General features: G+C 44.7%; 1 protein-coding gene across 1 annotated transcript; it reads left to right on the top strand.

The window, feature by feature from the left end:
• Nucleotides 1–5402: 5402 nt before the first annotated feature.
• Nucleotides 5403–10919, top strand: SPR (sepiapterin reductase). Its single transcript, XM_007453375.1, has 3 exons — nt 5403–5750; nt 6323–6613; nt 10098–10919. Exons 1-3 carry the CDS (start codon nt 5429–5431, stop codon nt 10286–10288), a joined length of 804 nt encoding a protein of 267 aa, XP_007453437.1. The 5' UTR covers nt 5403–5428; the 3' UTR covers nt 10289–10919.
• Nucleotides 10920–11631: the final 712 nt, after the last annotated feature.

The raw sequence follows: 11631 nt of genomic DNA, 5'->3' as shown, positions 1-11631 counted from the left end.
TAATACCAAGTATATTGAAATGTCCTCAATTATTTAAAATATATATTTTACATTGGTTTGCTTGAATCAGAATCCAAACAAGATCCATATTCTTAATTGAGTTGTCATGTCTTTTTAATATAAAGCTGTCCCTCCCACCTTTTTTTCATGCCATTGACTCAAAGAAACTGACTGATGTTCTGCAGAAAGTTTCACATTCTGGATTTTCCTGCTTTGTTAATTTATTCTTCAATTTTATTTGTCTTTTTAACATTGAGTTGTAAGTATGGTTAATTTTTTTTTAAGTTTCTATTTAGAAATAATTTCAGACCTTTAAAAATTGCAAAAATAGTATTAAGAACCATATACCTTTAACCCAGGTTTCCCAAATGTTAATGGTTTACTATGTTTGCTTTATTAATTCTATTTTTGTTCTGAAACTTTTGAGACTAAGTTATAGATAAAGGCCCTTTACCTCTAAATACTTTATTATATTTCCAAAAAGAAGGACATTCTCTTACATAACAATAGTTCAATGGTCAAAATCAGGAAATGATACAATATCAGTAACTAACCTACAGATCTTATTCAAATTTCACTAATTTTTCTTCTAAAGGCCTTTATCAGGTTTAGGCTTTTAAATTTATTTTAACATATTTCTTACCTTTCAGGCATTTGGACCCTTAAAAAAAAATGTTACTGCCAATTGCTTTTGCAGTAGTTCCCAAACTTGTTTGCACATTAGAATCACCTGGAGAGCTTTTAAAAATTTCTAGAGAAAATTCTTGAGAAAAAACAACAAAGTTGAAGTCATCATGCTCCCTGATTTCAAACTATATCACAAATCTATCATCATTGAAACAGTATAGTATTGGCATAAAAACAGACCCACAGATCAATGGAACAGAACAGAGAGCCCAGGTATAAACCCATAAATTTGGTTAATTAATTTATGACAAAGGGGCCAAAAATCCACAACAGGGAAAGGACAGTCTCTTCAATAATTGGTGTTGGGAAAGTTGGACAGCCACATGCAAAAGAGTGAAATTTAACCACTACCTTACACCATACACAAAAAATGAACTGAAAATGGATTAAAGACTTGAATGTAAGACTTGAAACCATAAGATCTCTAAAAGAAAACATAAGCTGTATGCTTCTTGACATTGGTCTTGGCAATGACTGAATCTGACACCAAAAGCAAAAGCAACAAAAGCAAAAATAAACAAGTGAGATGGTATCAAACAAAAAAGCTTCTGCCCAGCAAAGGAAACCATCAACAAAACAAAAACGCAAACCCACTGAATGAGAGAAATAATTGCAAATCATATATCTGATAAGGGGCTAAAACAAACTATCATACAACTCAGAAGCAAAAAACCAAACAATCCAATTAAAAAATGGACAGAAGATCTGAATAGACATTTTTCCAAAGAAGACATACAGGTGGACAACAGACACATGAAAAGATGCTCAACATCACTAATCATCAGGAAAATGCAAATCAAAACCACAATGAGATATCACTTCATACCTGTTAGAATTGCTATTAACAAAAAGATAAGAAACACGTGTTGGTGATGATGTGGAGAAAAGGGAACACTTGTGCACTGTTGGTGGGAATACAAATTGATGCAACCACTACAGAAAACAGTATAGAGATTCCTCAAAAAAATTAAAAATAGAACTACCATATGATCCAGCAATTCCACTTCTGGGTATTTAACCAATGAAAACAAAAATACTAATTTGAAAAGATATATGCATCCCTGTGTTCATTGCAGCATTATTTACAATAGTCAAGATATGGAAACAACCTAAGTGTCCAAGGATGGATTCAAAAATTGTGGCATATATATACAGTGGAATATCATTCAGCTATAAAAAAAAGAATGAAATCTTGCCATTTTCAACAACATGGACAGACCTCAAGGGCATTATACTAAGTGAAATTAGTCAGACAAAGACAAATACAATATGATCTCTTTTATATCTGGACTCTAATAACAAAACAAAACCAAAAACCAAGCTGAGAGATACAGAGAACAGATTGGTGGTTGCAAGAGGTGGGGGGTGGAGGTGGGAGAAATGGGTGAACTGGGTTTGTTTGTTTTTTTAGTTTAAATAAATTGAATAAAAAATTCCCAAATCCAGGCCTGTGGGACAGAAGCATCAGTGTTTTGAAGTTCCCCAGTGACTCCAATGTGTAGACAAATCTGGAAACCACTGTGCTACTGTTAAATGAATTCTATGGGCTGTGTTGCCCCTGAAATGTTATTCACAAATTACTGAAATATTACTTCAAGTAAGACTGACAGTGGGAGGAGGTGTATGGCAGATAATCATCTTTCTCAGAAAAGAAAAAATTCCCAGGCTCTCTCCCAGTCGAGGCAAACCGCACTCTCTTTGGATGCTATTTCCAAATGGTTCCTCCTACAAGCAGCTAGGTTCAGAAGAGGCTAGGTTTGACTTTTAGCCATCCCTTCATTGTTCCCTCCTTTCTTCAAAGCCTGGCACAAGGTAGAAATTCAATAAATGCCAAATGAATGAATGGATGGGATTGTGCTTTCACCAACCTATTTTCTGAGGCCTGAGAGCAGGGAAAAGCTATTAAAATTTATTTAAAGAGTAGACCATTGGGCCAGTACAGGAGAGTTTAGCTTTGGAGCAATCAACTTTAAAATCTGTATCTTCCATCCTTAATAGATAAGTGAAAAGCAGGAAAGCCTCAAATGATATACAGGTATACATAGTCCTACTTGTGTTAAAACATCAAAGCCTCCTCACCTCTCCTGAGACCCACCTCTCCACAATCCAGCACAATGCCCTGGCTGTTAAATGTTTTGACCATCACCACTGGGTAAGAATTCAGCTATGCATCATTAGTGGGAAACAAAAATGCCTACACCCATGAGTGATGAAAATCTTGGCAAACTGGAGCACAGTCTCCTTTCCAAGAGGCACTATTGCTTACCTCAATCAGAACCCAGTTTGCCAGACATTCCTATTACTCAAAAGAAGCTGGAAATTCTGATACTATGTAAAATCTTCCACTTTAGAAATGTCACCTCAAATTTTAAAAGAAAAAAGAAAGCCCTAATGGCCAAACAAAATACACAACTGTAAACTTAGTCCAGCACCACTTTAATCTCTACCACTGTTGCAGGGTGAACTCTTAAAAAGGATTGTCATAGTGTTACTGAGTCCAAGCACATGTTGCTTGCTGCGCAAAAGGCCAATGAATTGAGAGTAGAGGTGTTAGAGCAAGGAATAGCAACTTTATTCAGAAAGTCAGCAGAGGCCACTTTCCTGGTGGTGCAGTGGTTAAGAATCCACCTGCCAATGCAGGGGACACTGGTTCAAGCCCTGGTCTAGGAAGATTCCCCCATGCTGCGGAGCAACTAAGCCCGTGCTCCACAACTACTGAGGCTGTGCTCTAGAGCTGCGAGCCACAACAACTGAACCTGCATGCCACAACTACTGAAGGCTGCATTCTGCAACTACTGAAGCCCATATGCCTAGAGCCCATGTTCCGCAACAAGAGAAGCCACCGCAATGAGAAGCCCATGCACCTCAACGAAGAGTAGCCCCCACTCACCACAACAAGAGAAAGCCCACCATGTGTAGCAATGAAGACCCAACACGGCCAAAAATAATAAATAAAAATAAATTTAAAAGAAAAAAGGGAGCAGACTGAGAAGATGGTGGACTAGTGTCCTAAAGAACCATCTTACCAGAGTTGGAATTCAGGTTTCATTTATACTAAAAGGGGTGGGGGGTGTGGCTGGTTGTTGCAAACTTCTTGGTGCTGGAATCCTTTGGTCTTGTAGGTGTCCAGTAGGTCTGGTCTAAATGTTTCTATAAACCTCCAACAAGACAAATGTTATTCTCTGTTCTGCAACTTTTTATTTCTATGTGAATAAGAGTGATATACCTTTAAAGGTCAGAGTCTAGAGAATGGGCAATCCTGTATATTTCAGGCTATAGGCAACATTCTTTTACAAAACGTGCAGAGCCAGCATGACAAAAGCACAGGCAACAAACAGAGGACAAAAGTTAAAGCTAAAGGAAGATTCAATATGGAGTTAGGTTTGTTTTTCTCTGTTACAGTAGGTATTGGAGAACCAACACATCAGAAGAGAAAATGGTAAAAGTAATTGCAGTAAATTCTACAATTTTCTGGTTTCCAATTCAAACAACTTAGAGATTGTTCCCTTAACTTCCTTGAATTCATTCTTGGTCTCTTTTCTCTAACACTGAAAATCTTGGCTCCTAACATCAGTTAGCATAATTACTTGTTTTCTTTGTCGTATTTTACATAAAATAGTTTCAAAATAATGCTATGCTATGTTAACAAATAATCTACTAAATTTTGCAGTTTCATTTGTTCTTAGAATATGTTCCACAGTGATGTACAGTCTGGGCTGTACATTTTACAAAAAGTTTGTGGTAAAGGCACCTAAGTGGAAAGTGAAAAGCTTCCCCCAAATTGTTCTGGTGTTTATAATGACAGCCCAAAGAACAAGGGAGCAAAATGCATTTTGCTAGGAGCCTTGAAAGGCAATTTTGCTGTCTGTCCCCAGGACAGGAACAGCACTGTGAGGACTTGGGCTGCGCTATGGAGGTTGCTTGCTGCCCTTGCTAATCTCTTAAGAGACTCCTTTTTTAAGGAGATCTGGGGCTGTCTGCCAACTTTCCCATCTTCCCTCTCTCCTTGAAAAAAGTTGGAAATGTGCGTTTTCTGAAGCATAGGCCTGGACGTACAGACTTAGATGATCATTTGCCAAAACTCGAATGTAGGAGTAGATGGAATTGCCTACTAGGAAGAGTGTAGCATGAGTGGGTGCAGGATCCCTGGGAACACAGACCGTTAGGGACAAAAGGAGTGAGAAATCTCAGAGGCAGGGGAATCAGTGCGAGCACAGAGCCAAGTAGGGAGAAGAGGTTCTTACATCTGACGGAGGGGAGACTTGTGTTCTCCCAAAGGTCGCTCCCGGGGCGGTGAGTTTCCCCAACCCAGTAAGGACCCCAGTCCCTAAACTGGCACGTGCCACGTGCAGGGATGCCCAGCAAGGAGCAAGATGGCCTGACCTGGAGGGAGTCACTTATGCAAGGAAGTTGGGTTTGGACTTCGGAGGAGAATGCATCCCAGCGGGGTACTGAACTGACTAGCAGGGTAAAGGATGAGGCCCGCGCTCCGCACTGGGCTAGGATTTCCGGTGGGGGCCGCGCCTCCCGCCCTTCCGGTTTAGTGCCTTCGCGCTCTCTCGGAGATTTCAGACACCTCCACTTCCACCGCCAACTGCAAAAAAAAGTAGGGGCGGCCGGTCTCTGCCCGAAGCCTTAGATTCCCGCCCGCAGCGGGCGGGGCCTCCTTCTACTCCCACCGCGGCCGCCCCGCCCCCTTCCGGGTCTTGGGAAGCGGCTCCAGGTTGCCGAGGTAGGAGGTATGGAGGGCTGCGTTGGCAAGGTGGGAGGCCTGGGGCGCACCTTGTGCGTGCTGACCGGGGCTTCTCGTGGCTTCGGACGGACGCTGGCCCATCTCCTGGCCCCGCAGCTGTCGCCTGGCTCCGTGCTGGTCCTGAGCGCCCGCAGTGACGAGGCGCTGAGGCAGCTGGAGGCCGAGCTGGGCGCCGAGCGGCCCGGCCTGCGCCTCGTGCGGGTGACCGCCGACCTGAGCGCGGAGGCCGGCTTGCAGCAGCTGCTCAGTGCCCTGCGCGAGCTCCCCAGGCCCGAAGGCCTGCAGCGAGTGCTGCTCATCAACAATGCCGGTAAGACGCCCGCCGGCGTGTGAGCGCTTGGCATGCTGCTTAGCGTCCAGTTCTGTTTTCCCTCCCTTTCACCTCCCCCGCCTCTTAGAGCTTTAAAGGTGACTCCTAAAAGTCTGAAAAGACGCCTGAAAGCCCTAGTTTCAGCGGGGTGTGGAGGAAGACCTGGTGCTGTCTGGGGCTCGTTCTCCCCCACCTTCTTCCCCCCTTCCCCTTTCAACGCCAAGAACTTTTCTGATCGTCATGCTCAGCGCTCTCTGGCGGAGGCGTGAGTTAGGGCATGGGGTCTCCCAGCAGAAGTAAATTCCCCCACTTCTCCAAATGGCCCCCAGAGTTCCCCCGAACCCCAGCCCCAGAGAAGGGCATGCGCTTTCTCACTTTGAAGCTTCAGGTGAGTGGGTTCCCCAGGTATGCATGTCTGCAGAGCTGGGAAGAGGGAGGCATCTTCAGAAGCACTAGGGAGACTCCTCCTTTAGGTCTGGATGGGAAGGAGGTGTCTGGAAGAGTTTGAAGAGGGCTGGGAGAAGAGAAAACTCCGCCTGCACTGAGTGATTCCTAAGATCTGTTTTTTTCAGGCAGTCTTGGAGATGTGTCCAAACGCTTCGTAGACCTGGCTGACCCAGCTGAAGTGAACAACTACTGGGCTCTGAACTTGACCTCCATGCTCTGCCTGACTTCCAGCATCCTGAAGGCCTTCCCGGACAGTCCTGGCCTCAGTAGGACTGTGGTTAATATCTCGTCCATCTGTGCCCTGCAGCCCTTCAAGGGCTGGGCACAGTACTGTGCGGGGAAGGCTGCCCGTAACATGATGTTCCAGGTTCTGGCCGCAGAGGAACCTAGTGTGAGGGTGCTGAGCTATGCCCCAGGTAGGTGAAGCATTACTGCCATCCCTGTCCCCAGAACCGGCTGGTTACCCTTTGGAGACTGGGCAAGGAGCCTTCTCTGTCTCCTCCAGGAAAGGACCCATAGAATATTTTGTCCTTGAATCATGACCCATCACTCCTTAAGGGAAATATAGGCTGCAAGAAAGTTAGTGCTGGCAGGGGCAGGGAGCTGTAGTTATCAGGTATGGATTGAGAGTGGGCAGCTGCCTGGACTTGAGGGTGGGGCCAGAAAGTCTGAGATGTTAAAGTTTGAGAGATGATTAGGATTTGAATTCCAGGCCTGTACCTCATTTCTTCATGTGAAACGTGGAAGATGCTACCTGTCTCACAGGGCAGTTTGTAGGAGTGAATGAGGTAAAACATGTAAAAGTGATCCTGAACTGTGAAGGGCTATCTAATTGTTAGCATTTGTAATTGTTAGATAGGACTTATCACACTGTATTATCTTTATATCTATATATACTTCTCTACTTCTCTCTGCATAGGAAAGCCTTGAAAGCAGGCATTATGCACTATTCATCTTTATATCCCCAGCACCTAGTAAAGCACCCCACTGAGCCAGTCTGCAGTGAATGTTAGCTGAATGAAAAGCAGACAGACATTGTTGAATGCTGACCATCCCATGCTGAACTGTGCTGGGGAATGCTGAGATAAATAAGATAGAGCCCCATCCTCATGAAAGTTAAAGGGTAGGGGGTCTTGTGGTACTTGGTCTGGTTTCTCATCATCCTACCATGATGCCACTGTACACCTTTGTTAAGAGTGAGGCTTCTATTTTCAGCTTGAGGTTGCTGGAATTAGAAGGTGGTGACATAGCTGTTGCATGATGTCTGAGCAACTTAGATAGAGATCCCGTAGTCTATTCCCCTTGTAACCCTAGCGGCAAAGAGGTAGATTAACCTGACCAAAGTGCAGATGCAGCGTAGCCAGGATCAAACCTTGCATCCAAGGTCATGATCAGTGCAGTTTCTACTTCCTCAGGCTCTCTAGTACTTAATCCTCCTTCTGTCCCTCCCTAATGTAATACAGTTTTTCTTGCAGCTAATATTCAACTCAGCACCCACCCTGAGCTCAGCCTAGGACTCACTAAGTCAACAGAGAGCAAATGGAAACCATAGTCAGGAGCTGAGCAAACTCTAGAGTGCCACGTGACTGGGTTACATTTCAGGGGGCTGCCCTGGACATGGTGAGGAAGTTGACAAGCCCACAACTAATATACTCAATGGTGAAAAGCTAAAAGCTTTTCCTCTAAGATCAGGAACAATACAAGGAAGCCATTCTTCCAACTTCTATTCAACATAGTATTGGAAGTCCCAGTCAGAGCAATTAGACAAGAAAAATAAAAGGCATCCAAATTGGAAAGGAAGAGGTAAAACTGTCTCTATTTGCAGATGACATATTATATATAGGAAACCCTAGAGACTTCACCAAAAAATTGTTAGAACTAATAAACAAACTCAGTAAAGTTGCAGGATACAAAACAATGTAAAAAATCAGTTGCATTTCTATACACTAATAATGAAGTATCAGAAAGAAAAATTAATAGTCCCGTTTACAGTTGCATCAAACAGAATAAAATACCTGGGAATAAATTTAACCAAGGAGGTAAAAGACCTGTAAACTGAAAACTATAAGACATTGATGAAAGAATTTGAAGAAGGTACAAAATGGAAAGATGCCATGCTCATAGATTGGAAGAATTAATATTGTTAAAATGTCCATACTATCCAACCCAATCTACAGATTTAATGCAATCCCTATCAAATTTCCAATGGCATTTTTCACAGAAATAGAACAAACAATTCTAAAATTTGTATGGAACCTCATGAGCCAAAGCAATCTTGAGAAAGAAGAACAAAGTTCTCCAGCATCACTCTCCTTGATTTCAAACTATATTACAAAGCTACAGTAATCAAAATATTATGGTATTGGCATAAAAAACAGACACAGTTTACCAGTGAAACTATCTAGTCCTGGTGTCTTGGAGAAGATAATTTGGGGTTGAAATATTAGCTTCATAAACTTGGATGTGCACATCTCTTCTCAGAGATTTGGGAAGTTCTCAACTATTATTTCTTTAAGCTTTCTGTTCCTTTTTTCTCTCTGGGACTCCATAATACAGAGATTGTTTCTTTTAATGGTAATCCTTAGTTCATGTAGTCTTTCTTCACTCTTTTACATTCTTTTTCCTTTTTGCTCCTCTAACTAGATAATTTCAAATGCCCTGTTTTCTAGTTCACTAATTTTTCCTGCTTGGTTGAGTCTGCTGTTGAACTCTATCAAATTCTTCAGTTCAGTCATTGTATTCTTCAACTCTAGATTTTGGTTTGTTTTTTTTCAAATGGTTTCTGTTTCTTTGTTGAACTTCTCTTTTTGTTCATGCATAGTTTTCCTAATTTCATTTAGGTGTCTGTGTTTTCTTAGAGTTCACAGAATTTCTTTAAGAGGATTATTCTGAATTCTTTGTCAGGCAGTTCATACATCTCATTTCTTTAGGGTCCGTCATCAGAGTTGTATTAGTTTCCTTCAGTGGTGCCATGTTTCCTTGATTATTCATGATCCTTGTGGCCTTGTGTTGGTGTTTGTACATTTGAGGAAGTAGACACCTCTTCCAGTCTTTATAGACTGAGTTCAGTAGGCAGAGCCCTTCACCAGTCAACTCTTTTAGTGCTTCTTGGTGGGCCATCTGGCGATGTCCGTGGCAGTTTTGCCACTAGAGTCCTAAGGCAGCCTGTTGCTGGGGTGGGTACAAAGCCTGGGTCCACAGTAGTCATCCTGGCACTAGACCAGCTAGGAGTCTGGTTTGAGAGTGCCCACCTAAAGCCTAGGTTCACAGACACTGTGACCTACAGGAGCCATGTAGGGCCACAGGAGTTGGCTAGTTGCTGGGGTGTGCCAGAAGCCTGGGTTCACGGGAGCCTGGTGCCATGGGAACCACCTGAGGCCATGGGAGCCAGCTGGTGCTGGAGTGGATCAGGGGCCTGGCTTCTCAGGGGCCCTCTAGGAGCCTGGAGTTCCAGGAGCTGCCTGGGGCTGCTGGGACCACTGGAGCTGGGTGTCAGGATGAGCTGGAGGCCTGGGTTCATGGGAACCCACAGGGAGCCACCTAGGGCCATGGGAGCTGGCCTGGTGCTGGAGCAGGCTGACTCGGGAGCCCCCAAGGAAGTTGGGTGCTCACTTGACTCTTCTTCTCCCACGGGGATGGTGTCTCTCTCTGCACTTGGCTGCTGGGGCTTGGGGAAGGGGTGTAGGGTAGTGTGAATCTGTAGATTTGGTGGTTTAGAGGGACCATGTTCAGTGGACATTGGAATTTGAGTCTGGAGCTCATTGGTGCCAGTGTGGAGCCTTGGTGATCCTGACCATGTGTCAGCCAAGATGAGGCGTTGCCTTTGGCCACACCTGACTCCACGCAACTCCACACATACATCATGGGCCCCTGCCTCATCTTCTTTTCTTCATCCCCTAGGTCCCCTGGACACAGACATGCAGCAGTTAGCCCGGGAGACCTCTGTGGACCCAGACTTGCGAAAAAGGCTGCAGGATCTGAAGACAAAAGGGGAACTTGTGGATTGCAGGATATCAGCCCAGAAGCTTCTGAATTTGCTGCAAAAGGACAAGTTCAAGTCTGGAGCCCATGTCGATTTCTACGATGAATAAGCCCATGTCCTTGGTTCTTAGGGCTTTCTTTCCCCTCTCAGGCATGCCCAGGAGTCCTGTACCTCCCCACATCCTGCCACAGTGGCACTGCCAACCCTGCCTTACACAGATAAGCACTCATGCTTACTGTCCTGCCCTCGGATCCAGCCAGCTGTGAGGGTGCCAGGTGGCTGGAGTTCCCAGTTCTCAGGAGTCTGTATTGACCACCCTGAGTTAGGAGTAAGCTTAGGAGAGACAAGTTATGGCTGTTGGTGTTCTCTCTCCCCAGGAATAGAATTTTAGGGATGGGAAAAACAGGACAAGAAGCTAAAACACTGAAAAAAGGAGGATGGTTCTCCTGCCCATGGCAGGAGGGAAGAGTCCATGGGGAAGAGGGGATGAGCTAGGGCCAAAGAGGAGGGCCTATGTCGATTCACAGATGGCCTGGAGGGAAGGGAGGACAGCGCAAGTCTCAGTCCACAGGGAAGCTCCTTGCTCAGGGTAGCAGGACCTTCAGGTGAACTCTGTATCCTAATTCTAATGCTTCCTCCCTCCAGAACCTACCGTGTATCCACCAGATGGGGGAAAGGGCCCCGAGGGTTTATGTACATGTTAAAGGCAGATACAAATAAAACATGGATTGTCCTTTATTTTTTATTTTGTTTTATTTTATTTTATTTTTTTTGGATTGTCTTTAATTGAAATGCCTGCTTTCAATTCTGGTACAGGTCCCATGACTAAGTCCCTGGTTTGCTGGACCCAAGGGGTGTTCCTGAAGCAGTTAATCCAAACTTGGGGTGCTGCCCTTATGTCCTGCAGCGTTGTCTTGGGGCTATCTGCCTTTTCTCACTGAGCCCCGCTCAGTAGCAAGCCCAAGTTCAAACAAAGTTGGCCTAGGTGACTTGCCCAGACACCTGTTCCTCCTTTATGCTTTTGCCTATTCTTACCCCAGTCTTTATTACCCTTTCCTCACCCTTCACCTATTTAAAGAGTATCCAGCATTCAGGGCTTGACTCACAGCTACCCCAGCCCTTGGGGAAGGGTACTTCCCCTGGCTCGCTTGGATTCCCAGTTCTGCCCTTTATCCACATGGCAATGCTCTGAGTGGATCCCAGCTCTTAAGGGGGCCTTTTGTGGGCCCTCCTGGTAACGTCCATCTGGCCCACGGTCCTGGTCCTCAGTGGGGTGGACTTAGGACCAACATGCCTTTGGGGGAGGTGGACAAGATTCTAAGAGGGAGAAGCCTTGAGAAACCAGGGGTGCGACCAAACCCATCCTTCTGCGGATCAGTAGATGTGGGCCGGGCTGGGAGCTCCGCAGTGGTGGTGGTCTACAGCCAGCCAGCCCATTGTCCCTGTTCCTTA

The sequence above is a fragment of the Lipotes vexillifer genome, unplaced genomic scaffold (assembly GCF_000442215.2).
Source record: "Lipotes vexillifer unplaced genomic scaffold, Lipotes_vexillifer_v1.1 scaffold253, whole genome shotgun sequence".
NCBI classification, from domain to species: domain Eukaryota; kingdom Metazoa; phylum Chordata; class Mammalia; order Artiodactyla; family Lipotidae; genus Lipotes; species Lipotes vexillifer.
This window is presented reverse-complemented; position numbering and strand designations above follow the sequence as displayed.

Bases quoted from the DNA above. Each gene is read 5' to 3' on its own strand.
- SPR (XM_007453375.1), top strand. From the start codon at position 5,429: ATGGAGGGCTGCGTTGGCAAGGTGGGAGGCCTGGGGCGCACCTTGTGC. The intron at 5,751-6,322 runs GTAAGACGCCCG...TGTTTTTTTCAG, and splicing joins GCTGCTCATCAACAATGCCG to GCAGTCTTGGAGATGTGTCC. The intron at 6,614-10,097 runs GTAGGTGAAGCA...TTCATCCCCTAG, and splicing joins GGTGCTGAGCTATGCCCCAG to GTCCCCTGGACACAGACATG.